The sequence below is a fragment of the Colias croceus genome, chromosome 18 (genome assembly GCF_905220415.1).
Source record: "Colias croceus chromosome 18, ilColCroc2.1".
Classification (NCBI taxonomy): Eukaryota; Metazoa; Arthropoda; class Insecta; order Lepidoptera; family Pieridae; genus Colias; species Colias croceus.
Genome location: NC_059554.1, coordinates 5932836 through 5958574, shown reverse-complemented (window position 1 = coordinate 5958574; position 25739 = coordinate 5932836). Strand labels below are relative to the sequence as shown.

Below are 25739 nucleotides of genomic sequence, written 5' to 3'. Positions count from 1 at the left end.
CTAAACATCAACGACATAATAAAACAATTTAATTTTTAAATTAAGAACAATATACAAACCAGGATCCTTTAGTTCAGCCACCACTTCCATAAATGCTACTTGAGGTCCTTTCTCCAAATCCGTTTGCTTTTCGAACAAGTCGAGGCTGCATTGAATCGCCTTCATCACTTGCTTGGATACCTAATGTTTATATTATGATACATATTGTATTTTTCTATACTAATACATATTATAAAGAGGAAAGGTTTATTTGTATGTATGTATGGTTTTCACGCATAAACTATAGAACCGATTATAATGAAATTTAGCACACATATAGAGGGTAACTTGGATTAACACATAGGATAGGTTTTATCCCGGAAATCCCACGGGAACGGGAACTATGCGGGTTTTCCTTTGAAAACGCGGGCGAAAAGCTAGTATTTTATAACTGTTGAAAATTATCCTTTCATAAAAGAAAGCTTAAGTAAAGTAAAATTTTAGTAGATCGCCTTGACTCTCCACATGGTAACTTGGAATGAAAACAAAAAGAGTTTTCAAAATAGTTAATTAATAATTATTAGTATTAGTTTATTTACTTCAAACAAAGAAAAAAAGTCTTTCCTCTTAAATATCCGGGTACATATATGTTAGAAACATTTAAATTCATAACCACACATCTTTCTTCACGTACTTACCAGAGTATCAATATATTTCACGTAAGCCGGCCACCGTTCAGCCCTAAACGCCTCTTCCTCCATTTCCCTCTTCTCCTCCTCTATATCGGCTAGCTCTTCTGGATCTAACTCTTCTTCTTCTTCAGCTGGTGAATCTACTTCTTCGCCTGTTTCATTTTTGTTATGTTTAAATAGTTTTCAAGTACAAAAGTGAAATTATATTTGTAGGCAATAACTGTTTATTAAGGGCCGGTGCAGATATGGCGAGGCGCAACGCCGCGCATTTTCCATTGTTAAACTATTTCGACATTGATCTCATTAAAATAAAATTCAAAATCAAATAACAACGTGACGTGACTTACTCCATGGTTATGGTTTTGGTATCTTTGAATCTTGCCAAAGATGTTTCACTTTTGACACGTGTGATCGACTCGCACGCTCTTTTTTAACGATAAATAATATTGTCTATCAACACTTTCCTATTTATACAGTAGGGATTATTATGATGAAATATGTTAAAGCTTTTATACCTGCATCACGTCTCTCTTGCCGCTCGCGTTTCGCAGCTTCCTTTTCCTCTCTCTTCAGCCGCCTAGCTTCTCTCCTTTCAAACTTCGCTTGCGCAATCTCCGCCTTTTCTCTATCTCTCTCTTCTCTCGCAAGTCTCTTCTCTTCCCGCCGCTCTTCAATCTCTCGCAGTTTACGTTCACGAGCTACTCTTTCGTCCTCATCGAGTGTGGCTTCGTCCACTTCTTCTAATTCCTCTTCTTCTTCGTCAGACTAAATGTTGGAAAATTTATTAATATCATTCTTCATAAAGAAAGTTCAAAATTATTATTCAAGTGAATAAAACAAAATCTTTTGAAATGAAATAACAAATATACTCACCTCTTCTTCTTCTTTTATATTGAAAAATAGCTTGTAATTGACTTTGAGGATGTCTTGGAACTCTTGATGACTTTCCAAAATTTTTGCACGCCTGCAATTAATGATTTTTTATAATACCTAATATTTACGTTTTTTTATTTCATTTATCGTATAACTAGAATGTGATCATTTTCATTATACGAATATTATATTTGTATCCGTAACGCCTTTAGTACACCGACGCATACGCGTGCGGCAGCGAAACAACGAAAAATCTGTCAGTAGTGTGGCAGGATTTCGCATATGATATGTCTCACTCTAGCACATAGATAGATGAAATAGTTGCGTCCTTGGTATTGTTTCGCAAGGAACTGCGAAATGGCCATTACACAGACGCATTGCGAAAAAGTTGCGAAAACATTGCTGTGTTCTAACGTTCCGCAGATATTTCGCTACGCAGTAGTTTCACAGAGATTCGCTGCCGCACGCGAATGCGTAGGTGTACTAACGGCGTAAATATATCTCATTCATCCACAATCACAACCAGAAAATATCAATATCAAAATTTCCACTAGACCTCTTGCGCAAAACCTAACAAAACATAGCACTAAAGGCATCCCAAATACCCAGACCTTTTCAACAGCCTCGGCAGCCTTTCATTAACAGCAAGCAGTTCCATCTTATCGGGGTTTTCTTTACGATTGTGCAATGGCTTATCACCCCATGCGGCTAGATCAGCAAGCCCTCTTCGTACATTGTTCTGTGCGGTCAGCACTCGCTCTTGGAGCGTGTTAATGGCTGCGTATACTTCCGCCATCCATTCTGTGACTGTTTTATATGATTATTATTATTACCAAAATTAGATTTAAGATTATTAGGCGGATTAAAAACGTCATTCACAGAATACACGAAAAGCATTTGTTTATAGGTCCTATTCAGATCATCTGGTTAGCGTGTGGCCACGTGTTGCTTAAAGGTCATCAGGCAACCAGGGAAATGTCTCTGTTTGCTAGCTTTTAATAATAACCATATATTCAAATCAAATAGAAAAAAAAATTGTTGCAATAAATGTAGCATTAAGAAGTTTAAAAGAGTAATTGTGACCTCTTCTAAACATATTTTTCTGTAAATTGAAATGATTTTCAATTAGTTAAAAAAAAGATAAAAATTTATAAAATCAACATACAGTCATCATTCCAAGTGAGTTCCTCAACACCTCTGCCCAGCAACTGGTCAATAGCAGAGATCTCTTTCTCAATGAGAGCGACTTCTGTTTCATGACTACCTTCGCGAATTGCATTGTACCAGGCAATGGCTCGATTTAGACGATTCATATCGTACTAGAAATAGAGAATAAACATATTTACATTTTTACTGGATTTATCGCCTGCTAATAATGTCCTGGTTTGCCTATATTTTGATACTTGATATAAATTTTTATACATATCATTTTAACTGATAGATAAGCTAAACGGAAGCTGCAAAACTAATGCTATATGTGAAATAGCTGTATTAAAAGCTCACCTGTAATTTTTCATTCCTAGCAAAGAGTTCCAATCCATCAGGTGGAATGCCTTGTTTCTCTAAATATTTCATGTATCGCATTTCGCGAAGTAACATCACCAACTACAAAATGTAATTTTTAAAATATGAATTATCATATCCTGTGTCAGAAAGATTAATAAGAAATTTCCAGATTTTTTGAATATTACAAGCTTCACAATCCCTACCAAGTACAGTAAAATTATGATACCTCAGGACTAAAGTTATTCCTTACAAACGGCGGGTCTCTATAAATAAGATTTTTGGCCAAATGCGTCTTGCAAATATTCGGCACAGTAGCACACCACTGCTTGAACTGTCGATCCTCAAGCACGTTCAAATAACCCAACATCTCATTGTGTTTTTGCTTCATGTATAGAGCATATTCCGTCTCGATAATACTGATGGACATAAGCTTTATTAGAATACAAGTAAATAAGAACTTAATAAAATATAAATTAAGAAAATGAAACACTAAGTATAAACAAACCTGCCAATATTTTAAGGAACCTTTCCATATAAAGCAAAGACAAAAGTTGTCAGAACTACAACTACAAGAAAAATAAAATATCTTAAAGAAATGAAGGAAGTTTTCGAAATCATTTATAGAGAAAAACTGTAAATGAACAATGCATACGGGTCTTCAAACATGATAAAATCTTCCATCGGAGCTTGGATACGCCTGCGCAGTTTATAGATCCACCACAACATACCGCCCACGGGCGGTAAATAGGGATCGACCATTGGCCTTTCCGGACCTTTCGTTAATTTCTAAAATAAATACGAAAATATTTTAACCAATATTAAAAAAATACATTTTATACCTTATAAATGTGGGTAGTTTGAAAAAATGTCTTACCGACATTTCTTCATCGAATATTTCCTTCACCGTATCCATGTTTGAATGCATAAAGTCCAGAAGTCTTGGTAGCTTTGGTTTGAGTTCATTCTTAATAATTGGACGATGGAATAAATCTCCAATAATTTGGAAGAACTGGAAAAAAATAAACTTTATAGTTATCTATCTTCAAATGCCTTTGCATTGTTACCTATATACAACTAAGCGGCGACTGGAGCTGCTGTCTTTTTTGTCTTTGCTTGAGAAAATTTTAGGTTATAGAAATGCTCCATATTGTTCTCGTCCATGCCCTGCATGAATAGCGACGACCATTTTTCGCGTCATATGTAACTTTTGCGAGGTTTTGGTAGATATTAATGTATTCCTCTACCATCTTTCGAATATTCACCTTATAGAAGTGCTCCAGATTATGGCACTCATCCAGCCCCTGCGTGAACAGCGACGCGAGCCGCTGGTCCACGTCGTCGAGCACCAACTTGTGCTTTGCGTAATCGCCCTCGAACCTGTTGTCCTCCGGGTCCGCCGGGTCGTACGTTATGTTGCCGAGGTTTTGGTAGATTATCGTGTATTCCTCTAGAATCTGTAGGAGTTTTTTTTTTTTTATCTCCACATTTTTTCGTGACTGAATTATGAAAAAGGTCAAGGTTCTTATTTTTCCAATTCTTATAAAACTGGCAAATTATAAAAAAGCTCCTTTCAGACAAAGTCTCGCTATTGGTCATCTAGGTCAAAACAACAACAAAAATCATTAAATTTCCATTCCATCATGTACTTGTGAGGTATATGCTTTTTTTAAATTTTAAATTAAATAATTAATTTTATTAATTACACGGTTTCGTCAACGTTCAAAAAAACTAATCGTCACGACACCTTTAAACACGGATGAGGTCTTTAAAGATGGCTCAACTTACCTTCATACACTCCGTGCTCAACGTCTTTCCCCTTAACCCGCAAAACTCCATCTTCTCCAGTTTCAGAATTTCCACCGTTGCTTCTAAAAGCTCTTCGATCATTCTCAACTTCTTCATATAGATGTTAAATCTCATGAACACGCGGTCAAAGTCAAACGACCAACGTACCGGCATTACGCCCGCGGGAAAAAAGGTATGGACTTTATCTCTGTTCATTTCGTATGTTTCACTGGGAAATACAGAAAAATTTCTTTAATACTCATTTTATCACTTTATTGGTCAAGAATTGAAGAATAACTAAGTATATTTTGCATCGCGACGAAAGCATCAATAAGAAGATAATAAAACATTATTTTCATAAAATCAAAATCTTTTTTCAATTTTGTAAATAGCAAAACTGGCTAAAATTATTACATTTTTTTTGTCAAATTTAATGGTAAATATTTACATAAAATGATTCAGGATATTGATAGCCTTCTGAACTTTGAGCAACTGCTCATCCGCGTCTCCTTGAAATATTGAACTCGGGTCGATAGAGTTTGTACACTGTTGGATTACGAGATTACATACTTCCCGTAAAAGAGCTGAAATATATAAAATAAGCCATACATTTACTATATACAATGATTCAGCAGCAAACTTTTCTCAAAATCATTAAAATTTCAACCTCTTTAAAATTAATAACAGTCATTATTAAGGATAAGGCAACAAAACTCACGAATCAATTTTTCCACATTACAATAATATCTTGAATTGCCCCAAAGTAAACCGATACAATGAAACATCGGCCTTATTAAGAATTTGGCATCAGAAAAATCTGTGCCTTCGAAATTCTCAAAGTGTTGCAGTAGCGGCTTTTGATAAACGTAAATATCTCTACATTCCACTATTGCTGAAAGGGAAAAAACGAGGATTTATAATACGAGGATCATATAGGGAATATGATTAACATAAGATACCTTTCCTATATTCGGATCCAATTATTTATTAAAGACAAAATTAGAATTGCGAACAAAATTCAGTGATTTGCAGCTTTTTAATCCACAAGATTGCCTAAACGACAGAGTCAAGAAGCTACTGACTAAAAAATATCACTATCACGTCACTCATCACTAATGAAAGAACCAATTACTACTTAAATTATTTTCGATCATTCCTTTACCGAAAAACTTACCAGCAACAACATTAGTAAGCATCGTCTTGAAGCAACTCAAGTACACACTCCGAGTAGCTTCCAAATAATTGGCCATACGCTTCACGCGAGGATCTCGTAACTGAGCATAAATACCCTCAAGATTTTTCAGACGACTCGCGTAAAAGTCTATGTCTGCACTTGGAAGCGGGAATTTTGTTCTTTTGAATGCTGTTAAAAGAAAAACATTTTTTGTTACTTATTTTTCATTTTTATTTTAGAATGAGACAGTACATGATAAGAATAGTACCAATATAAGAGTTTTCTTGCAGTAGATCATGAACTTGTTGCGCCCATTTTATTATAGCACCTTCGATATTTGTCTTTAAATACAAATCCACGTCTTCGTTGTCACTATAAATAAAACATTATTATAGGAAATCACGTAGTACGAAAAGTAGGATAGATGTTTTATTTTTTTGACAGATTCTTTGTTTCCAACCTTTCTTTAAGCCTAGCTTCAGCGTGGTAAATAGTCTCCACTCCATCTGGCATTGGTAACATCACTTGACTCGACATTTCACCTTTGAGCTGTACAACATAATTTTGTTACAAGTAGTTAGTACGATAATAAAAAGAACGACGAAATTTTCCTATTATCAAAATTGCTTGTGATATTTTTAAATTTATAATTTACGATACGTCTATAGATTCATCAGATGTACATTTTACGACGAGGTCCAATTTCGAACACCAACTAGGAATATTGTGATGATAATCTCTGAATATCATACATGTTAAAATATATTGCAGTTTTATTTGATCGCTAAATTATTTGTTAACTTTTTTTATTTTTTGAATTTTCTATGAAAAATAAGTGTGGTGCGGTCAAAAAATTATTTCACGTTACATTGATGAAAAAAGTAACACATAACCACCTGATGCATCAAATTCCTCAAATCATTGACATGCCTCTTCATATCATTTTTCACAATCTTGGGCCAACCCCTTTGGTTTTCAGGATTGCATAGTAACGGTCCGATTACTTCATCAGCCATTACAGTCAAATCCATCAACACATTACCAGACATTTCACCTATTGTCATAACCTACAACATAAGAATAAAAATATGTAATCATGAAAATCTAATTATATATGGCGACGTAGCTGGTACCTAAGTAGTTATCCGCGAAAACACATAAAAAAGCATAGGTATAAGTATGTACATTATAATTAATACACTCGTCAATTGAGAAACCTCTGTCTTCTTTGAAGTCGAAGAAGAATAAAAAAGAATTTAAAAAAAAAGTTGAATACATCAAGTCATTCAAAGGCTTATCAGAATAACGGAACTAAATGGATTATAAAATATTCACCTTTCTGAAATTCGTAGCGGTAATTTTATCATCAATATTTCTTAGAAAGTATATCATTTTCCCTCTGCTTATTGGAGGGAAATTAGTAGCACAGGTGAGGAGACCGGCTGTGTTCACACGAAATACTATGATCTCAAACTTGGGCATATCAAAGTATCGGAATAAAATGTGCTGAAAACATGATAAATGATAATTATATTATAACTAGTGGTCCGCCCCGGCTTCGCCCGTGGTACATTTTTACGTTTTCTCTCCTTAAGAACCATCCTCGTATTTCAAGAAATGTAATAAAAAAATAATTAACGAAATCGGTTCAGTTGTTCTCGAGTTATGCGCTTACCAACACATTTTGCGATTCATTTTTATATTATAGATGTTTTCATAGGATTGGTATTCAAATATAGAATTTGAATTATATTAAAGGATTATCGTTGATTCATATTCTTGTCATCTTGTTAATTTATTTAATAAGTACATAGTTTTTACCCTCTCATCTCCAGTGATGAATTTGGTCCATTTTTCAATTTTCAATTTCAGTGATTTGAGAATGTATTCACTCATAAATTCTAAACGCACATCTACATCTTCTTTCTGCAAACAAGACGAAATAGCGTGGAAATAGCATAATTATAATGGTTACGTCATATTTTTTATTTTTATATGCAGCTTTAAGCAGCTATGTACGCATCCTGGCGAAGTAGGAATTCAATGCTTCCAAACATCAACAATTTACCTAGCTTAAATTCACGAGACTATATCAAAATAGGGATTAATTAATTAGAGTAACTATCATGTTTATAAGTAGTACAAATGCGTGAAAAAATTTATAAATATTTGAAGAGGTCTACATACATCACCCATGTTTGAAAATTTATCTTTCTTTGCTTCTCAGTTTGTGTATAACTTAAATAATTATATTCATTTTAATTTATAAAATAATAACGGATATTATAATAATACAATATTAATACTCAAATATTACAATTTGTGTCAGTTTCATATTATGCTACAAACATAATATTATCATTGCCATGGTGACCAACTCTAAATTTAAATTTGAAATTATTCATAAAATGAAGGGATAGGTACAGATATATGAATACTTGATGAATACAGATACTATAAAACGGAAACGCGTCTATATAAGTCTATTCGGAATCTGTGCTATCTATATATTACACAGAACAGTAAGAACATATTATTACTTCCAATATCTAAATAAGATCTAAATAATAGGTACGTATATAATATTGCTTCCATGGCTTCCATGCTAACTACTGAAAAATGTGGCCAAATTAATTGGCCATGAAGAATTTTGCTCCGTATCTCAAAGTCAGGTTTTTCCACGGGTTTTCATTTGAGTGCAAAATAATATTCTTGTACGAATGTCGAATGTCACATTAATCCGGTCACCTACTGTGCCTACAAACGCACTCGGAACACAAAAAACAACAAATTGCACATAACTATGTAAAGTTAGGCTGTCCGACAGCAACTTGCAAGTCTAAGGCCCCGTTTCCACCTGCAAGTAAACTTCTGCGAGAACTGTCCGACAGTCTGTCTGACAGCAACTTGCACGTCTACTTGCAGGTGGAAACGCGGAATTAGACTTGTAAGTTGCTGTCAGACAGACTGTCGGACATTTCTCACGGAAGTTTTCTTGCAGGTGGAAACGGGGCCTTATTTAAATTTCTTAATGTTTTAAAATCTCCAATAATAATGTATAGTATCGGGACATATTATATTGCATGTCTTACTTTTTATAGAAATTTTAATATTATAGAATATTGTTCAACAACAAAATATTTTTACAGAACATAAAATTATAATAAGATTTTTAGGATTGTTGTTTATCTATGGTTGCCACCGACAAACTTGCTCTAAAGTCACTGTCAATTTGCGCGCCAAAACTGCAAACGGGTTTACGGGCTAAACAACCACTCATAACTCAATTTTTATATAATATAATATTATATATATTAAAAAATAACAAGGATTCCTAAAAGTATAATTCCACATGGAAGGTTTTGATGATCCTGGTGTATTTTTCTCGGACAATTTCGGTGTAGAAGAAAATGAATCTCAAGATCAAATTAACCTACAAGCGGTTAAGAAAAAGTTCAAAGAGTTTATTAGACAATTTCATACCGGAAATTTTAATTTTAAATACAGGTTTGTTTCCTTTATAATATTAGGTACTCCTGTAACATATCCGACATAACCCACGGCCTTCCTTCCACGGGGGCACTGGGTATCTTTGGAAGATTTCCCCACTATCAAAAAAAGGTACTCCTTCATGGAAACGATGGCATTTTCTCAACTCATAAACTATTCCAATTAATATTTCAGAGATTCACTCAAAAGGAACTATAATTTACGTCAATATTGGGTTGAAATAAACATAGAGGACTTATCAAGTTTTGACGAAGTTTTAGCCGAGAAACTTTACAAAAAGCCAACAGAACATTTGCCAATTCTTGAAGAAGCTGCAAAAGAGGTAGGTAGTCCTTTTAACAAAAAAAGCAATTCTCTATTGTAAAACAATATGTCTCCAGTGTAGTTTCCATATCTTCTTTTTTTTTGTAAAAGCAATAATGCTACGCTTTACTGCAGATTAAAGAAAATCATTTTTTATAACTACTTATGTCATTGTTTATTTACTATCACTAAACAACATTATAAGAACCAAACAATTTACAGTTGGTAGATGAATTAACTGCACCTAGACCAGAAGGAGAAGAGAAAGTAGAGGATATCCAAGTATTGCTATCATCAGATGCCCATCCATCGAACCTGCGGGAACTAAAAGTATGTTATATCTGATATAAAAGAGAAAATTAATTTATATTTTGATCATTCAGTATAAGTAAATTATGATATTATGAAAAACAATTTACCAAGTGTTTTGTTCTGTACTACGTAATTTCAATTTAAAACTTTTTTTGCAGTCTGAAACAGTATCGAGATTAGTGAAGATACCAGGAATAGTAATATCAGCATCGGGAATAAAAGCGAAAGCCACCAAAATATCAATTCAATGTAGATCTTGCCGTAACATCATACCCAATTTAGCTGTGAAACCTGGTCTGGAAGGTTATGTTATGCCCAGAAAGTGTAATACGTAAGTAGATAACATATAATGCTTATTAATATAACTAAAATGTCATAATATAAAACTTAATATGTAATATTTTTCAGGGAGCAAGCTGGTCGTCCGAAATGTCCACTTGATCCATACTTCATTGTTCCAGACAAATGTAAATGCATTGATTATCAGGTAAATATTGTTTTTTATACAATCTCAACTTTGGTTTTGATATTGGCATTCAAGTTTTCACATTTAAGTAAAACTCTTAACTAAATCTGAAGGAAAATTGTTCTCAAGTACTGCCGAAAGTTTTTATTACTTTGTATCGAACTTCCTAATGGTAAAATTTCCTTTAAATGTTTCCTTAAATGTTCCTTTTATAGGTACTAAAATTACAAGAAGCACCCGAGAACATCCCACAAGGGGAGATGCCACGTCATTTAACAGTATACTGTGATCGCATGTTGTGTGAGAGAGTTGCACCAGGTGCAAGGGTCACTGTGCTGGGTATCTACTCCATAAAGAAGATCTCTAAAATTGGGGTAAGTGCTGACTGTAATAATATGATAAGTAGATATTAAAAAAGTTATGCACTTAAATGAAAAATTAAAATTTGCTTGGCTTTTTTTTTTCCTTCTGAAAAACATAACAGCTGAATGAAACTTATCTATCAGTGCCACACGTCTTTAGCTTATACTTGGCTTATACATATATGAGTTTGTATATGATGTTACATTGACAAGTACCATCAAAATCAATCAACCATACTACAAAATATGAACTCGCAAATAATCTTTGCTAATAATAAAAAATTATGTCCATAGAGAGGAGATCGCGAAAGAGGTTCAGTCGGTGTACGTTCATCATACCTACGAGCAGTGGGTCTCTCCGCCGAGGAAGGCGTCACAGGAGGGCTGAAACCCTTCACTGCTGAAGAAGAAGAACAGTTCAGGAGACTCGCTGCGTCACCGGATATTTACGAAAGAATAGCTAAGTCAATTGCACCTAGCGTATTTGGTGCTGTTGATATGAAAAAGGCTATTGCGTGTTTGCTTTTTGGAGGTAAATATCTCTAAAAATTTAAACATCCTACTAATAAGATATCTTAAATGATAATTACTTAAAAAAATTGCAGGTTCTCGCAAAAGGTTGCCCGATGGTTTAACAAGGAGAGGGGATATCAATATCCTTTTACTCGGTGACCCTGGTACAGCTAAATCACAATTGTTAAAGTTTGTGGAAAAAGTAGCTCCCATTGGAGTGTATACTTCTGGCAAAGGATCAAGTGCGGCTGGTCTCACTGCTTCGGTTATCAGAGATCCTGGTAGTGTAAGTATTTTGGAATATTTTTTTATGTACAAACAGCATTTTTTATAGGATATTTGTAGTTTGTAATATGGGAATTATTTCTTTACATAATAAATTTAAATAATACATTTTAATATGACTTTATATTTGCAGCGTAATTTCGTAATGGAAGGCGGCGCGATGGTGCTCGCGGACGGTGGTGTGGTGTGCATCGACGAGTTCGACAAGATGCGTGAAGACGACAGAGTCGCTATACACGAGGCTATGGAACAGCAGACTATATCTATTGCTAAGGTATAATGACTAAATTTGTGAAAAACATATTGTGTAGTTGAGTGATTAAAAATTTATTTGTATGTTGATCATAGGTCAAAAAAGTTATTTATATAAATGTGTATTGGTTTACTTAAATAAAAATTTTGTATTATAAATAATTTTAACATTCAACGATTGAAAAATGAAAATAAAATATTATAGTAAATTATGATTAATTAAACCTATAATTTCAGGCTGGTATAACAACGACTCTTAACTCGCGCTGCTCCGTATTAGCCGCAGCAAACTCAGTGTTCGGTCGGTGGGACGACACCAAAGCAGATGACAATATTGACTTCATGCCCACTATCCTTTCGAGATTCGACATGATATTCATTGTAAAGGATGAACATGACCAGAATAGAGATATTGTAAGTTGTTTGCATAAATTATAAAATTTCATTAAAAACAAATATTTTTTATTTATTTTATAAATAGTTTTAAGCTAGTGAGTACATTCGTGGTGTATATGTGCCAATATTTATGAAAATTTGGTATTAACTTAACAAATAATCACTCTAAAAATTCATTTCCACAATTCCAGACACTAGCCAAGCACATAATCTCCGTGCACATGGGCGGCTCGTCCCTCGAGCGCGAGGGCGCAGAGGGCGAGCTACCGCTTGCGTTAGTTCGCCGCTACTCCGCGTACTGCCGCGCGCGCTGCGGGCCGCGCCTGTCCGCGCCCGCAGCCGACCGCCTCGCCGCGCGCTACGTGCTCATGCGCTCCGGCGCGAGTGCGCAGGAGCGGCAGGCGGACAAGCGGCTGTCCATACCGATCACTGTGAGGTGAGTGCGACCGGCGCCACTCCGCGCCTGTCCGCGCCCGCAGCCGACCGCCTCGCCGCGCGCTACGTGCTCATGCGCTCCGGCGCGAGTGCGCAGGAGCGGCAGGCGGACAAGCGGCTGTCCATACCGATCACTGTGAGGTGAGTGCGACCGGCGCCACTCCGCGCCTGTCCGCGCCCGCAGCCGACCGCCTCGCCGCGCGCTACGTGCTCATGCGCTCCGGCGCGAGTGCGCAGGAGCGGCAGGCGGACAAGCGGCTGTCCATACCGATCACTGTGAGGTGAGTGCGACCGGCGCCACTCCGCGCCTGTCCGCGCCCGCAGCCGACCGCCTCGCCGCGCGCTACGTGCTCATGCGCTCCGGCCCGAGTGCGCAGGAGCGGCAGGCGGACAAGCGGCTGTCCATACCGATCACTGTGAGGTGAGTGCGACCGGCGCCACTCCGCGCCTGTCCGCGCCCGCAGCCGACCGCCTCGCCGCGCGCTACGTGCTCATGCGCTCCGGCGCGAGTGCGCAGGAGCGGCAGGCGGACAAGCGGCTGTCCATACCGATCACTGTGAGGTGAGTGCGACCGGCGCCACTCCGCGCCTGTCCGCGCCCGCAGCCGACCGCCTCGCCGCGCGCTACGTGCTCATGCGCTCCGGCGCGAGTGCGCAGGAGCGGCAGGCGGACAAGCGGCTGTCCATACCGATCACTGTGAGGTGAGTGCGACCGGCGCCACTCCGCGTACTGTGCCACGGGCAAACAAGAGCAACAAACTTACGTATACATCTATCCTCGCAAACTTTCACATTTATAATAATATTAGTTATTAAAAAAATAAATAATATAGAAATTTTACCTGAAAATAAAATTTGTATTATGTTTCCTAAGACGTCCGTAGTCCATTATGAGAGAGTACATCGCCTTTTTCCCCGTGAAGTCGCTAGATGGTGCTAGTTTTAAGCCCGTCACGTGGTACCGCCGCCAGCGCCGCGAGTGGTGGGGACAAAACTCACCACAGTTCCGGCAAGCCACCAGAAATATCCTCATTGTTCGTCTCATAAATGATACGGTAGCACTGGTGCAAAAATAACACCAGGAAGACCTTATCTGGACTACGGACGTCTTAGGAAACATAATACAAATTTTATTTTCAGGTAAAATTTCTATATTATGTGTTCCGTTTGACGTCCGTAGTCCATTATGAGAGAGTTGTTTGTTATCTCCTGGTGGCTTGATAAATAAAACGCAACAATGTGATAGAGTAATGCCCCAAAAAGGTTATAAATATCCTATAAACAAAGTATATACTTAATGTATAAAATCATGACTTTGATAATTATTGAAAATTTGTCTCAATACCTTATACATGGTACATAATACATCCATAAATATACTACAAGTACCTATATCTTGTCAATATTTTAATCAGTATATGCCTTTCAACCTGAGTAGGCTGAAAAATCTCGATTGTGATTACTAATGACTTCTATTTTGATTAGCATTATATACACTACGACAATAATATAATAATAATTCCACCATGTGGCGGAAACACGGGGGTTCGAATCCCACCTTGTGATCGAATTTATTATATTCTTTAAAAAATTTGTATGTAAATACTAAATAATAATGTTTATAAACATCTCTCTAGTTTACTTTTGCAAGAATGTCATTAACTAGATATTTTTCCAAATAGATTGATGATGCTACTATAACTATGTAACATCACCCAGATTTCGACCTCGACTCGAAAACAGCTCGCTTTACCCTGCCACCTATGATAGCCGCTGTAGCTGGTCTCACCGGATGCTGTGTAGTAATAAACAAATTAGTCAGAGAACCTCTTATGGATTGGAAATGCAAAGAAACGTTCTTATGTGCCTTGAAACTGGATTTATATTTACATAATAATTGCTAGTATGTGGAAGAATATGTTTTGGAGCCCAATGCGGAATGCGAGGTTAAAACGCGTCTTCACTATCGACCCATTGTTTTGAATTGTAAACAGGAATAAATAGAGAACACGTCCAAAAGCTAATAACAGTAATCACATAGCTGCGCGTTAATAAATGCAAACAATTTTTTGTTTATTTTATTAATCACATAGATAAATAATTATTATGCTGATTTATTTTAAAATTATTTCGATAAGAATTTTTGAATAATCTTCCTTGCCTTCCGGATTTGTAATTTTGAAAGATTTGTTAAGCTAAGGAAATACCCTGAGGTAATGTTTGCTTAAATGATCAGATGAAATTTTAATATAATTTTTATTTTAATACAAACTGACTGATTTTATGTATAAGAATAGTGTACTAAACCGTCAGTTATACATAATTTAGCTAAGCATTTAGCATCCTTTTATAGCCTGGTCAGTAGTTACCAGCAGTCTATGTATGTTTCTATTTTTTTTAAGCTGTCCATCAAGGTGTACAACAGATTGATCTATCCAAAATGAGCCAGACTTTCAGCTGTAGGTTCTGTATATGAGTTGGTGCTGAACCTGTGCGTGTTTGTCAGTGAACGATTGAGAAGACTTATCCTGATAGTAGCACGGCTCTTGAGGTCTGGGTGCAAAGACTGGTTCTTCCACTTGGGTAGTATTATAATGAACTCGAGGCAATAGAGCCGGTTGTTTAAGTTTAAGTCTGTCTTACTTGAGATGACGTAAGCTGTTTGAGCTGTGATTAAAATTTATTAGTAGAATTCCCCTCTGAATGGAAATGTTTGTGTCGACTGTTCGAGCACGTTGCATTAGGAGCCGGCGCGATTGCGCGAGGATTCGGCTTCCTAGCTGTACAGCTTGTGAAGTGTTCAAACGTTCAAACTAATAACTCTTGTCAAAGAGATCTCGTTCTGCCTTTGAATGAAATTTTTTCTTACTACCTCGACTGTCAAGGTTAGGAAAGCTATTACTGCAAACATTTCAATTTCCATACCAACTTTTTTGACACTGGGTCCAAGGTCCTTTCATTCAATGCTTTGACTTTCCTGTGAATTGGATACGGCTGGTAGATATACTTGTTTTTACACTTACTTGCTTTTAAAAGATGTTTTTGAACTAGATCTTTAACAAGTGCGGCAGTTCATTCTTCCCCGGAGGGAGACAAAGGTTTCAAAGTTGATTAGCCCTAAGAGGCGTTCCTGTAGCGCTGTGGCGTGTGTCAGTACATCCTTCCCCGGAGGATGATAAAATTTGCAACGATGACAAACCTTGATAGGCGTTCCTGTGGCGCTACAGCGTGCGTAAGTGCATCCTACCCCGGAGGGTGATGAAGGTTTCAAAATGAAAAGCCTGAGAGGCGGTCCTGTACCGCTGCAGCGTGCGCCACTGCATCCATCCCCGGAGGGTAATGGAGGTTGCAAAAATAATAAGCCCGTGGGGCGTTCGTGTAGCGCTGCGGCGTGCTCCAGTGCATCCTTACCCGGAGGGTGATAGAGGTTGCAAAAGTGCTAAGCCTGTGAGGCGTTTCTGTAGCGCTGCAGCGTGCGCCAGTGCATCCTTCCCCGGAGGGTGATGAAGGTTGCAAAGGTAATAAGCCCCGAGAGGCGTTCCCTTGGCGCTATAGCATGCGGCAGTGCATCCTTCCCCGGAGGGTGATGAAGGTTGCAAAGTTGAGAAACCCTAAGAGGTGGTGTGCCTGCTTGAGGGACCAACTGCCTGCTATTAAGCCTGTTTTTAGGCACTGACACTTTCAATTTACCATTTCCATTTTCCAACTTGCTTCCGTGCTCCAAACCATTCGTAGAAAATCTTAAACGCTCGGGTGTCAGAATAGATTCTATCGGATTGATATTCCAAAGTAGGTTAGAGACGAACTTTATTTCGAATTGAGTTGAATTGCAATTCCAAAGTCTCTGCAAGCCAATCAATTGGCGATTTGTGCTGAACAATGAAACAATATAACATAATATGTAAATTTTTTACATTTCTTGCAAAATAAAATATAATTTCATTTCATTTCAATGTGGTATACATGCTGTTCTGGTGAATGTAAATCATTGCCCACGTAGATCACCAAGTAAAGGCCACAGTCCCTTGGTTCTTGAGCAGTCCAGTTTGTGACTGTCGCAAACATTCTATGAGCTGACGCTAGCCCGAAGGGCTGATACGTTATCTTAAGTAATCGACCTTCGTTTATGATGTATTTATAATATCGATATGGTATTCAATAGTGATACAAGGATATAGGAGGCGTCGATACGTACGGGTAGTCGATAGCCTCGCAAATACATAAATTATAATTTTAAGTAGAGTATGTCATGTCACAGTTAACAGTGGGTGTGAAATTGAAAATTACTCTGTATTTGCAGAACTTGCTTTTCTTAATTATAAAAAGGGGTGATTAACAATAGAGTCATGGTGTTCGATTGACGAACCCCTGATGTTCAATAGTGGCTTGAATCTCCAAAGACATAAAATATGATGTCCGAGTTAAAGAATAAATAAATATTATAACCTCTAAGTGAAAACTATGGCTGGTTTTCGAATTACATGGTATTCGAGGGTGATGAGATTAATTTGAGCTTTGTTTGTTGAAAATCTCTCCCCCCCCCCCTTTTTATTCTTTTGGTGTTTCCCCTGATTCTAACTTTTGTATTGATGAAATGATTTGAAACGACTTAAAAAGTCGATCTTAGCGGTTATTGAATGTACTGGTAAAAACTGATTGTGACGAGTTTTAAACCAACTTATCAAATCCGCCTATCTGCATACGCAGCGTATGCCATGTCAGGCGTATTCCATGATTAGTAAGTTAAAAAATACATTCCACAGCGGGAGGAATTTTATATGAATTTAAACTTATCAATAATCTCCTTCAAAGCATCTCTATTAATTCTTAAGTTTATTTGTATAGAGAATAGATATCGCATTTAAATTTAGCAGTAATTAGGCACAGAGTCGCGGACTAATTTAATACGTCAGGCAAAAATTATTATTAATATATTTGTAAGAAATTGATAATAATAATTTACCTATTTCTATTGTGCTTACAAGATATAGGCAACTACATTCTACTTGATTCGACTCGTATCGGATGGATTTTCTAATCTAACGATATTAAGAAATCGTTTTTTTTTTTTTTTTTTTTTTTTTTTTTTATATTTACCCTCAATTCGGAAAAGGAAGGCACAATTCACATACATTTATAATGTCCGCGTAGCGAATACGATTCAAGGAGGAATAAAATCAAAAGATCGAAACACGTTTCGGATCTGCTTTCGGCAATTAATACTATCTTAAAACCGATATTTGTGAAAATGGATTATCTAACGTGTAATCATCCAGTAATAACCATTCACGTTGACAGAATTGTATTGAAATCATCGTAAATCACGTATAATGTATTAATAACATGACTCACCGTGTTGAGACAATATCTCAAACCTGCACACGAGCGGCTGAGCGCGCGCTGGCGGCGCCATACACGCTGCGGCGGTTCCTCGTCGTCGCTGGACCCCGAACAAGTAGAACTCAGCTCGGAAACACGTAGAAAGCGCACTGTTAAGACGCTCGACACGATTCGGTAGGCCCTTGGCCTGCGCTATAGACCTATGGTCGCGATGCCACGCTCGTGGTTGCAGATTTATACTTCATATAAATCCAAATTTCGTTCTTCGTTTGAAATAACGATAACGCAGGTAACACTATTCAATATTCATTTCACTATGAAACGTAACGGACTTTTTATAAAACTATAAAACTATTTAAAAATAAAAAACTGAACTTTCTACTTCAATCTCAAAAGTTCGTTTAAAATTGTTACTTAAATTTATTTAAATTTAAATTATGAATATATTATGTATTTTAAAATACAGTATTTTAAAATAACATATAATCTAACGACTTGCGTACGGTTTGAAAAACGACGCAACAATGAGGATATTTCTGGTGGCTTGCCGGAACTGTGGTGAGTTTTGTCCCCACCACTCGCGGCGCTGGCGGCGGTACCACGTGACGGGCTTAAAACTAGCACCATCTAGCGACTTCACGGGGAAAAAGGCGATGTACTCTCTCATAATGGACTACGGACGTCAAACGGAACACATAATAAATAAAATAAAATTGATTTATTTCAGGAGTATTTCCCATACAAGAACATTCAACTTCAAATAAAAAAAAAACAATAAATCAAAATAAAATAAAGTAATAAATAAGAATCAAATAAAATTAAAACTCAAAAATTAAAATAAATACTTAAACAAATCAAATTGAAAATATAAAAATCAAATAAAAATTAAATTGCAAAATTTCTACATACAAATCATTAAAATCGATAAAATAAAATAAATTAAATAATTTGGACCAATAATAAAATAATAATAGTTATTATTTAAATGAAAATGCAAAATCACTTCTTATGATTCGCAACATCGCAAACACAAAAAAATGTTTTTATTGCAAAAATAAAGACCTAAATATTTAAATTTTCTATCCACCAGGCAACTAGAAGCCATAGTGCGCATATCAGAGTCTCTGGCCAAAATGCAGCTGCTGCCGTTCGCGACGGAAGCGCACGTGAGCGAGGCACTGCGGCTCTTCCAGGTCTCGACTTTGGACGCTGCTATGACTGGCAGTTTATCAGGTATGTACAAATAAGTGGCTTTTTTATATCAAACAGCCAAAATAGATCTCTTTTGATATAACCAAGGAATTTACCAAAAGAATAGTAGGATAAGGGGCCATCCATAAAGTACGTCACACGTAAAGAGGGGGGGAGGGGGTCGACAAAGTGTGACATGGTGTGACAAGGGGTGGGAGGGGTCCTAAGTTTCGTGACATCACATTTCAAAATCTAGAGGTACTAATCGCGTAATTTGAAATATAAATTAAACTAAAAAATATGTCCAACTCTATCTTTAGGGCAATACGGTTTAAATTGTTTTGTTGACAATTTATATTTATTCATTAGTTTATTTTTTTGTTATTGTTTCAAATATTTGATATTATGTTGATTTCATAAAAAAAGTACTTAAATGGAAATAAAACTATTTTGAAACTGCTGTTTTAATTTAATAATTTTTCGATGTTAAATTTTATTATTTCATATAGATAATTGTGTGTTTAATTTTCATAAAATATAAGTTCCAGTTAGTTTATTTTAATATGCTATGCTCTGTTTGTTTATTGTTATTTTATTTTTTGTACGTTTTAAAAGCTTTTGTTTGTTTTTAGACCTTTTTTATTTTTATTTGGCTGTTTTAATGTATTTTTTTTCTCATTTCTGTTACTATTTTAATTGCAAGTATTGTTAATGTCGTGTTTTATTTGTTTAATTTTTGTTTTTGTTTTAATTTCGTTTTTTTTATAATATTATTTTTTGTATTTCGTAATTGTCAACTCCAAGTGTCATTAATTGATGATAAATTTAATGTGTGTATATTATGTGTGTGTGTGTTTATATTGTGTAAAATCTCATGCTCTGGTGTATTTGTGTTATGTTGACAATAAACGTTTATTTATTTATTTATTTAAATTGCAAAACATATTGTGACGTCACACTAGGGAGGGGGGGGGGTCTTAGAAATGTGACCACCTGTGACAAGGACGGGGGGGGGTGCTCAAAAACTCATGAAATTTGTGTGACGTACTTTATGTATAGCCCCTAACTAATAAGCTATCTCCTTTCTTGTTAACGAATTAATGAGTGTATTTTAGGATGTTACACTTATTCGTTTTTCTTACATTACACATGAGTCTGTAGGTACCCATCCATCAATTTCATAAATTTTAGTAAAAACGAAAATTTATTAACAATAACAGGTGCAGAAGGATTCACAACTGAGGAGGACCAAGAAATGCTTTCGCGAATAGAGAAACAATTGAAACGCAGGTTCGCAGTGGGTTCCCAGGTCTCTGAACAAACTATTATACAGGACTTCCTTCGACAGAAGTACCCAGAGAGAGCCATTTTTAAAGTGATACACACTATGATACGGCGAGGGGAACTACAGCATCGCTTGCAAAGGAAAATGCTGTATAGATTATCATAAGTGTTTTGTTTTTTTGGTTAAGTTTATTTGATAAGATTGCTGGTTCCCTCTAGTTTGACATAAATTTGCATTCGTTGACGCCTTTAATTTAAAATGTTCAATTTTCATTAATTTTAATCATTAAATACAAATTAGGAGAATAAAATAAACAATTCTGTATGTATAATCAAGACTGAATAAATTGGCCAATTCAATTTGTTGTGAGATAAATAAAAATCGTGATTTTTTAAAACTATTTTATTTAAAATAAAATAACGCAATCATCCTTCTTTGAAGTCCAACTCTGTTTTCAACACTAACCCTATAAGTTACATCACAAATTCTCACTGGTGGTTACCACATCCCATACTCAAGCTAATCGTCCTACATGGCAAAATAAATAATTAAAACATAATGAGGTAAATAATGACTAGAATGTTCGATATTTTTCCCACATATTAAAGGAATGAAGGTGAAATCTGGCGTATTTGTGCCATAACTTTAAACATCTTTATTGGGAATTTATGACAGGCTTATGCAGTTATTTCCGATATTTTAAATGGGTATTCCGGGTGGTTCTCAACTCCTTTCCAGAACAAGAAATTGAAAATACGTCCATCCTCGCCTTTGTCCAACTTTCTTAAACGATTGATTTCAGCTGGAGTCAATTCGAAATCGTAGATGTTCGAATTTTCCTGGAAGAATTATAAAAAATTGATAAGAAAATTTCAGATACTGAAAAACCACATACACAAACACATATTACAGTATAAAAAATGTGAGTAATATATTCACAGAATAGATTTGATTGGTATTTTAATGGAAGATGGTCTATTAGGGTATGATATTGATTTAAAATGTATGATCATTTGTATGACTTCCAGTGCCATGCTTGTGTAAATACCTTAATCCTATTCTCGCTAGTACTTTTAGGAATGACAACGACCTTCTCCTGCACTAAAAAGCGCAAGAGCACTTGTGCCGTCGTCTTGCCATACTTTTCCGCGATATTTTTTACCTCTGGGTGCCCCAGCAGGTCTGGGAATTTATCCGGGCTGAAAAAAAATTAAACTATTTTTACTTTTCGAAAATCTCGTTAAACTGCATGATGAATTACTGCTCGAAAAGCAATGTTGCCTTAGATAACTTAAAACTATCATTTATTTAAAACAGCAAGAATCATCAATATCTTGGTGTTTTAAGTTACATACCTGTAATTATACTTATTTACAAAATGGTCCTTCGCGCCCGGGCTGCCAAGCGGCGCATACGCAGTGACCACTATATCGTTCTCCTCACAAAACTTCCGCAACGCCACCTGCTGGAAGTACGCATGTAACTCCACTTGCAGTACTTGCGGCTTGAAAGATGACGCTTTCATTAACTTGGCTATTTGGTGCTCGTTAAAGTTTGACAAGCCAAGATTTCGGATGCGACCCTCTTTCTGGCACTCTTCCATCACCTAAAACGAAATAAAGTTGGTGGCAGAGATTATGTTCAAGGAAAAAATATAGTATTTTGACTTATAATTAAATAACAGCTGAGATTGTAATTGTCATAAATTATTTTGGCGTAAAATTATACTTGCAAGTGAAGACACTGGAACATTGCAAGTAACGTATTTTTTTAATCTTCGAAGGATATCAAAACCCTCGATAAATATCTACTAAGTACGCTTATCACAATGCGCAGGTAGAAACATAAAAACTAACAAATTATTTTCGCACCTTCCAAGTGCTGACATGATCAGTCTCCATATCCAGCTCATATTCCCCATTTTGTTTCACAACTGGTGTCAACGTCTCCGGGTCGCAATGAAAAGCAAACGGCACATGTATCAAATACAAGTCCACGTACTCCAGCTGCAATCGACCGAGTTGAAGATCGACGAACTTTTTCACGTCGGAAGCTCTGTTACCGACATGTGGCAGCTGAAAAGAACTAAATTATACTTAGATCTAGTGTTTGTCTATCTCTATACTATTCCATATATTAACTAGGACCTTGGTGTTGGATAATTTATATATTGTGTTGTTTTTTGTGTTTGTTGTAGATATCATCTACGCTTGATTTGAAACTGTTGGAGCTAATTTTAACTTTTTGGACGTGAACAAACCCATTCACTACAGGCATTGGCAAAATTGTGGCAACGCAGTACTGCCATAAATTAAAAAATTGAATTGAAGTGGAATGAAGTAACTTCCAATAATTTTAAACAATAATTAACCATAATAAGTACTTATTCCCCCTATGTTAATTGCGGACAGAAATAATAATGCATGCAAAATTTTATTGTGTTCCAATTTCCACTATTTGTAACAAGTGCATATATTTATATAAGTATGTAAAAAGTCACTATTTTTACCTTTGTTGTGATAAACAAATCTTTCCTTGAACCGTTTCCATCTTCAATCCACCTTTTTATTGCTCTTCCGATAGCTTCTTCGTTGTTGTAATTAAATGCTGTATCGATATGCCGATAGCCTAATTCCAAAGCTTTATAAACAATGGATTCTATAACATCTGATGAAGCCTAAAATTTATAACAGTATTGCCAAAATCACATTTGTTATTTAACTACAAAAACTCATCTCTCACTAACCTGCCATGTACCTAATCCTAGAGTTGGCATCAAATCTTCAGTTTGTGATAATTTTGCAAATTTCATTCTTCCAAAAAACTTTTTATATTCACGGGTCGTATTTGATTGTACAAGGAAGGACTTTGATTTTCCGAATCCCTTTACTGCCACACAGTATAAGCCCCTGTTTAAGAATAATCTGATGGACATTAGTATTGGCTCTCTGCCAAAAATTCTTTTTCTGTTCTTGCGATCACTCGTGATAAAAAAAATCCCTTCTTATTTTAACAAAGGCAAAAGAACAATAAGTTCACGCCAGGTGATGATAATAATATGTATAAGGTATTATTTGCGACTTTCGTATTTTCATGGCATATGTATTGATTTTGACTGAAAAGAAATCATCCGATTCAAATTTCCCGCTCGTGTACAAAGGTTCGTTCTAAATTGGTTCTAAACTTAGAGTATATATTACAATAGTATAGAGCGAGTGTATTACACAAATTGCATGCGCATCGTAGGCAGATGAGCTATAGATACTATATAGATGTGTGTGTGACAAATAGGGATGGGTAGGTATCAATTGCGTGTTGAACTGTCGATAAGTTATGTAAATAAATATGTATCATAAGTAATTTTTATGTTCAATAAGTTATTAAAGGAAAAATATACGAATAAAGTATAAATATGTAATTTTAAATTTGTCTACCAACTGAATAAAGTTTGTTTATTCCATTTGAATATTAAATATTATATATGAAATTTTCTTGTATTAATTATAAGTACTTTAAAAAAATATGTTTAATTGGAATATCAGAAAAACGTGAGTACTTTTTAAATAATAAAGTTAATAAAATAAAAGATCAGGTTTAGTGCTATTTCTTTAATAATAAATCAAACCATAATAATAATGTTTTAAAAATGGTAAAAAATATTAAGAAATAATTAATAATTTAAAATGATAATATAATAAATAATATTAATAATTTTTTTATTTAATTTTATCCATTCTACTATCAAAATCTTCAAAATCAATTTAGCGGTTCAGAAAATATATCGTAACATTACATACTTTTACATTTACATTCGCATTCATAATATTAGAAAGTGTATCATACAAAACACACCACAAATATATTTATAATACATTTTTAAAAGAGTTTTAAATTTTAAGTTAAATAAATAATTTGTTAAAATATAGTTCTTCTAGTAAACTTTATATCGAGTACAGCGTTGGTCAGGTCACATCACTACGATCACGTGGCGGCAGTGAGGCGCGCGAGCAAGCCTGCGCGTGTCCGCCTCTCACCTACCCTTCACCCCCGCGATGCTAGATTTATTTTCATAAAAATAAGTATAACAATCGACTTACTGATGGAATGTGATAGTGGATTTCAATTTTGTGTATTTTCTAGTATCGTTTTTGCAAGATAGAACAGCACATTTCACCATGTTTATTCGTAATATGAAAAAAAATCCAGAGCAACGCACTTCGTGAGCACTCAACCACGACTGCGAGCGCTCGCGGCGGGAACGTCGTGTTGTTCCCACCTGTGCCTACTGTTCCCACTTGGTTGTTCGCACTCTATAGATAGTATATATACTCTAAGGTTCTAAATCGTTTGTGTTTATGAAACAGTTCAATATTTTTAAATATTTATTTTATTGACTTGAAAATGCATATTATGCATGGAAAATCTTTGTACATATGTTTATACTTTTTTTATTGAAGTAATTTGTGTTTTAAAATATTATTCTATCAAAATATTATGTACATTAGATATTTTATTAAATCGTAAAGCATGTTGTTCACTGTAAATTAGTAATATCATTTGGTTTTTAACCGATTTCAAAAAAAAGGAGGAGGTTATCAATTCGGCCGGTATATTTTTTTTTTGTATGTATGTACACCGATTACTCCGAGGTTTCTTAACCGATTTACGTGATTGTTTTTTTATTCGATGCGGGATGGGGTCGAATTGGTCCCATAAAATTTTTATTCGGATGGGCCCAGTAGTTTTTATTTTATGAGCATTTTTGTCTATATTTGTAAATGTTGCAAGTGCAAGTTTGAAGTCGGTTGTTTTTAACGCAGTTATTGACTTGTTAAAGATCTAGGTATCAAGTATATTATATTATATCGTACAGTGCGACACAAAAGAGATGACAAAAAATGAGGGCGCCACCGTCGCTCATATAGCAACACTGATACTGCGACGCAAGCAATCTTGATAATCACAGTTGATAATATAGAATAAAAATCAAAAATATAAAAAGTAATAAATACCGCGATTTAAAGTTGTTTCATTCATCATCGTGTAAATTTAAGACAAAAATACATTAGTATTTTAAATGA

General features: G+C 35.6%; 3 protein-coding genes across 3 annotated transcripts in view; 1 reads left to right on the top strand and 2 right to left on the bottom strand.

Moving 5' to 3' along the window:
• LOC123699722 (dynein beta chain, ciliary-like) overlaps positions 1-8205 on the bottom strand; it is a 34041-nt gene extending 25836 nt beyond the window's left edge. The window contains exons 1-21 of the mRNA XM_045646737.1: positions 8197-8205; positions 7831-7935; positions 7345-7515; positions 6906-7076; positions 6470-6558; positions 6278-6381; positions 6010-6198; positions 5554-5727; positions 5284-5419; positions 4836-5064; positions 4313-4504; positions 3925-4059; positions 3703-3836; positions 3277-3466; positions 3048-3149; positions 2710-2863; positions 2156-2351; positions 1545-1635; positions 1187-1436; positions 678-823; positions 60-180 (exon numbers count right to left, since the gene is read on the bottom strand). Coding sequence (XP_045502693.1) covers positions 60-180; positions 678-823; positions 1187-1436; positions 1545-1635; positions 2156-2351; positions 2710-2863; positions 3048-3149; positions 3277-3466; positions 3703-3836; positions 3925-4059; positions 4313-4504; positions 4836-5064; positions 5284-5419; positions 5554-5727; positions 6010-6198; positions 6278-6381; positions 6470-6558; positions 6906-7076; positions 7345-7515; positions 7831-7935; positions 8197-8205 — 3088 coding nt within the window. The remainder of the gene's footprint in view (positions 1-59; positions 181-677; positions 824-1186; positions 1437-1544; positions 1636-2155; positions 2352-2709; positions 2864-3047; positions 3150-3276; positions 3467-3702; positions 3837-3924; positions 4060-4312; positions 4505-4835; positions 5065-5283; positions 5420-5553; positions 5728-6009; positions 6199-6277; positions 6382-6469; positions 6559-6905; positions 7077-7344; positions 7516-7830; positions 7936-8196) is intronic.
• Positions 8206-9256: 1051 nt separating this feature from the next.
• LOC123699541 (DNA replication licensing factor Mcm5) lies at positions 9257-21055 on the top strand. The gene is made up of 13 exons (XM_045646511.1): positions 9257-9516; positions 9694-9841; positions 10045-10152; positions 10293-10465; positions 10543-10621; positions 10816-10974; positions 11257-11494; positions 11568-11761; positions 11894-12034; positions 12250-12426; positions 12600-12844; positions 19273-19415; positions 20594-21055. The coding sequence occupies exons 1-13, from the start codon at positions 9362-9364 to the stop codon at positions 20821-20823; spliced, it is 2190 nt and encodes a 729-aa protein (XP_045502467.1). The 5' UTR covers positions 9257-9361; the 3' UTR covers positions 20824-21055.
• LOC123699540 (1,5-anhydro-D-fructose reductase-like) lies at positions 21052-23819 on the bottom strand. The gene is made up of 6 exons (XM_045646510.1): positions 23405-23819; positions 23168-23335; positions 22530-22733; positions 22014-22264; positions 21707-21857; positions 21052-21497 (listed from the first exon to the last, which is right to left on the bottom strand). Exons 1-6 carry the CDS (start codon positions 23591-23593, stop codon positions 21336-21338), a joined length of 1125 nt encoding a protein of 374 aa, XP_045502466.1. The 5' UTR covers positions 23594-23819; the 3' UTR covers positions 21052-21335.
• Positions 23820-25739: the final 1920 nt, after the last annotated feature.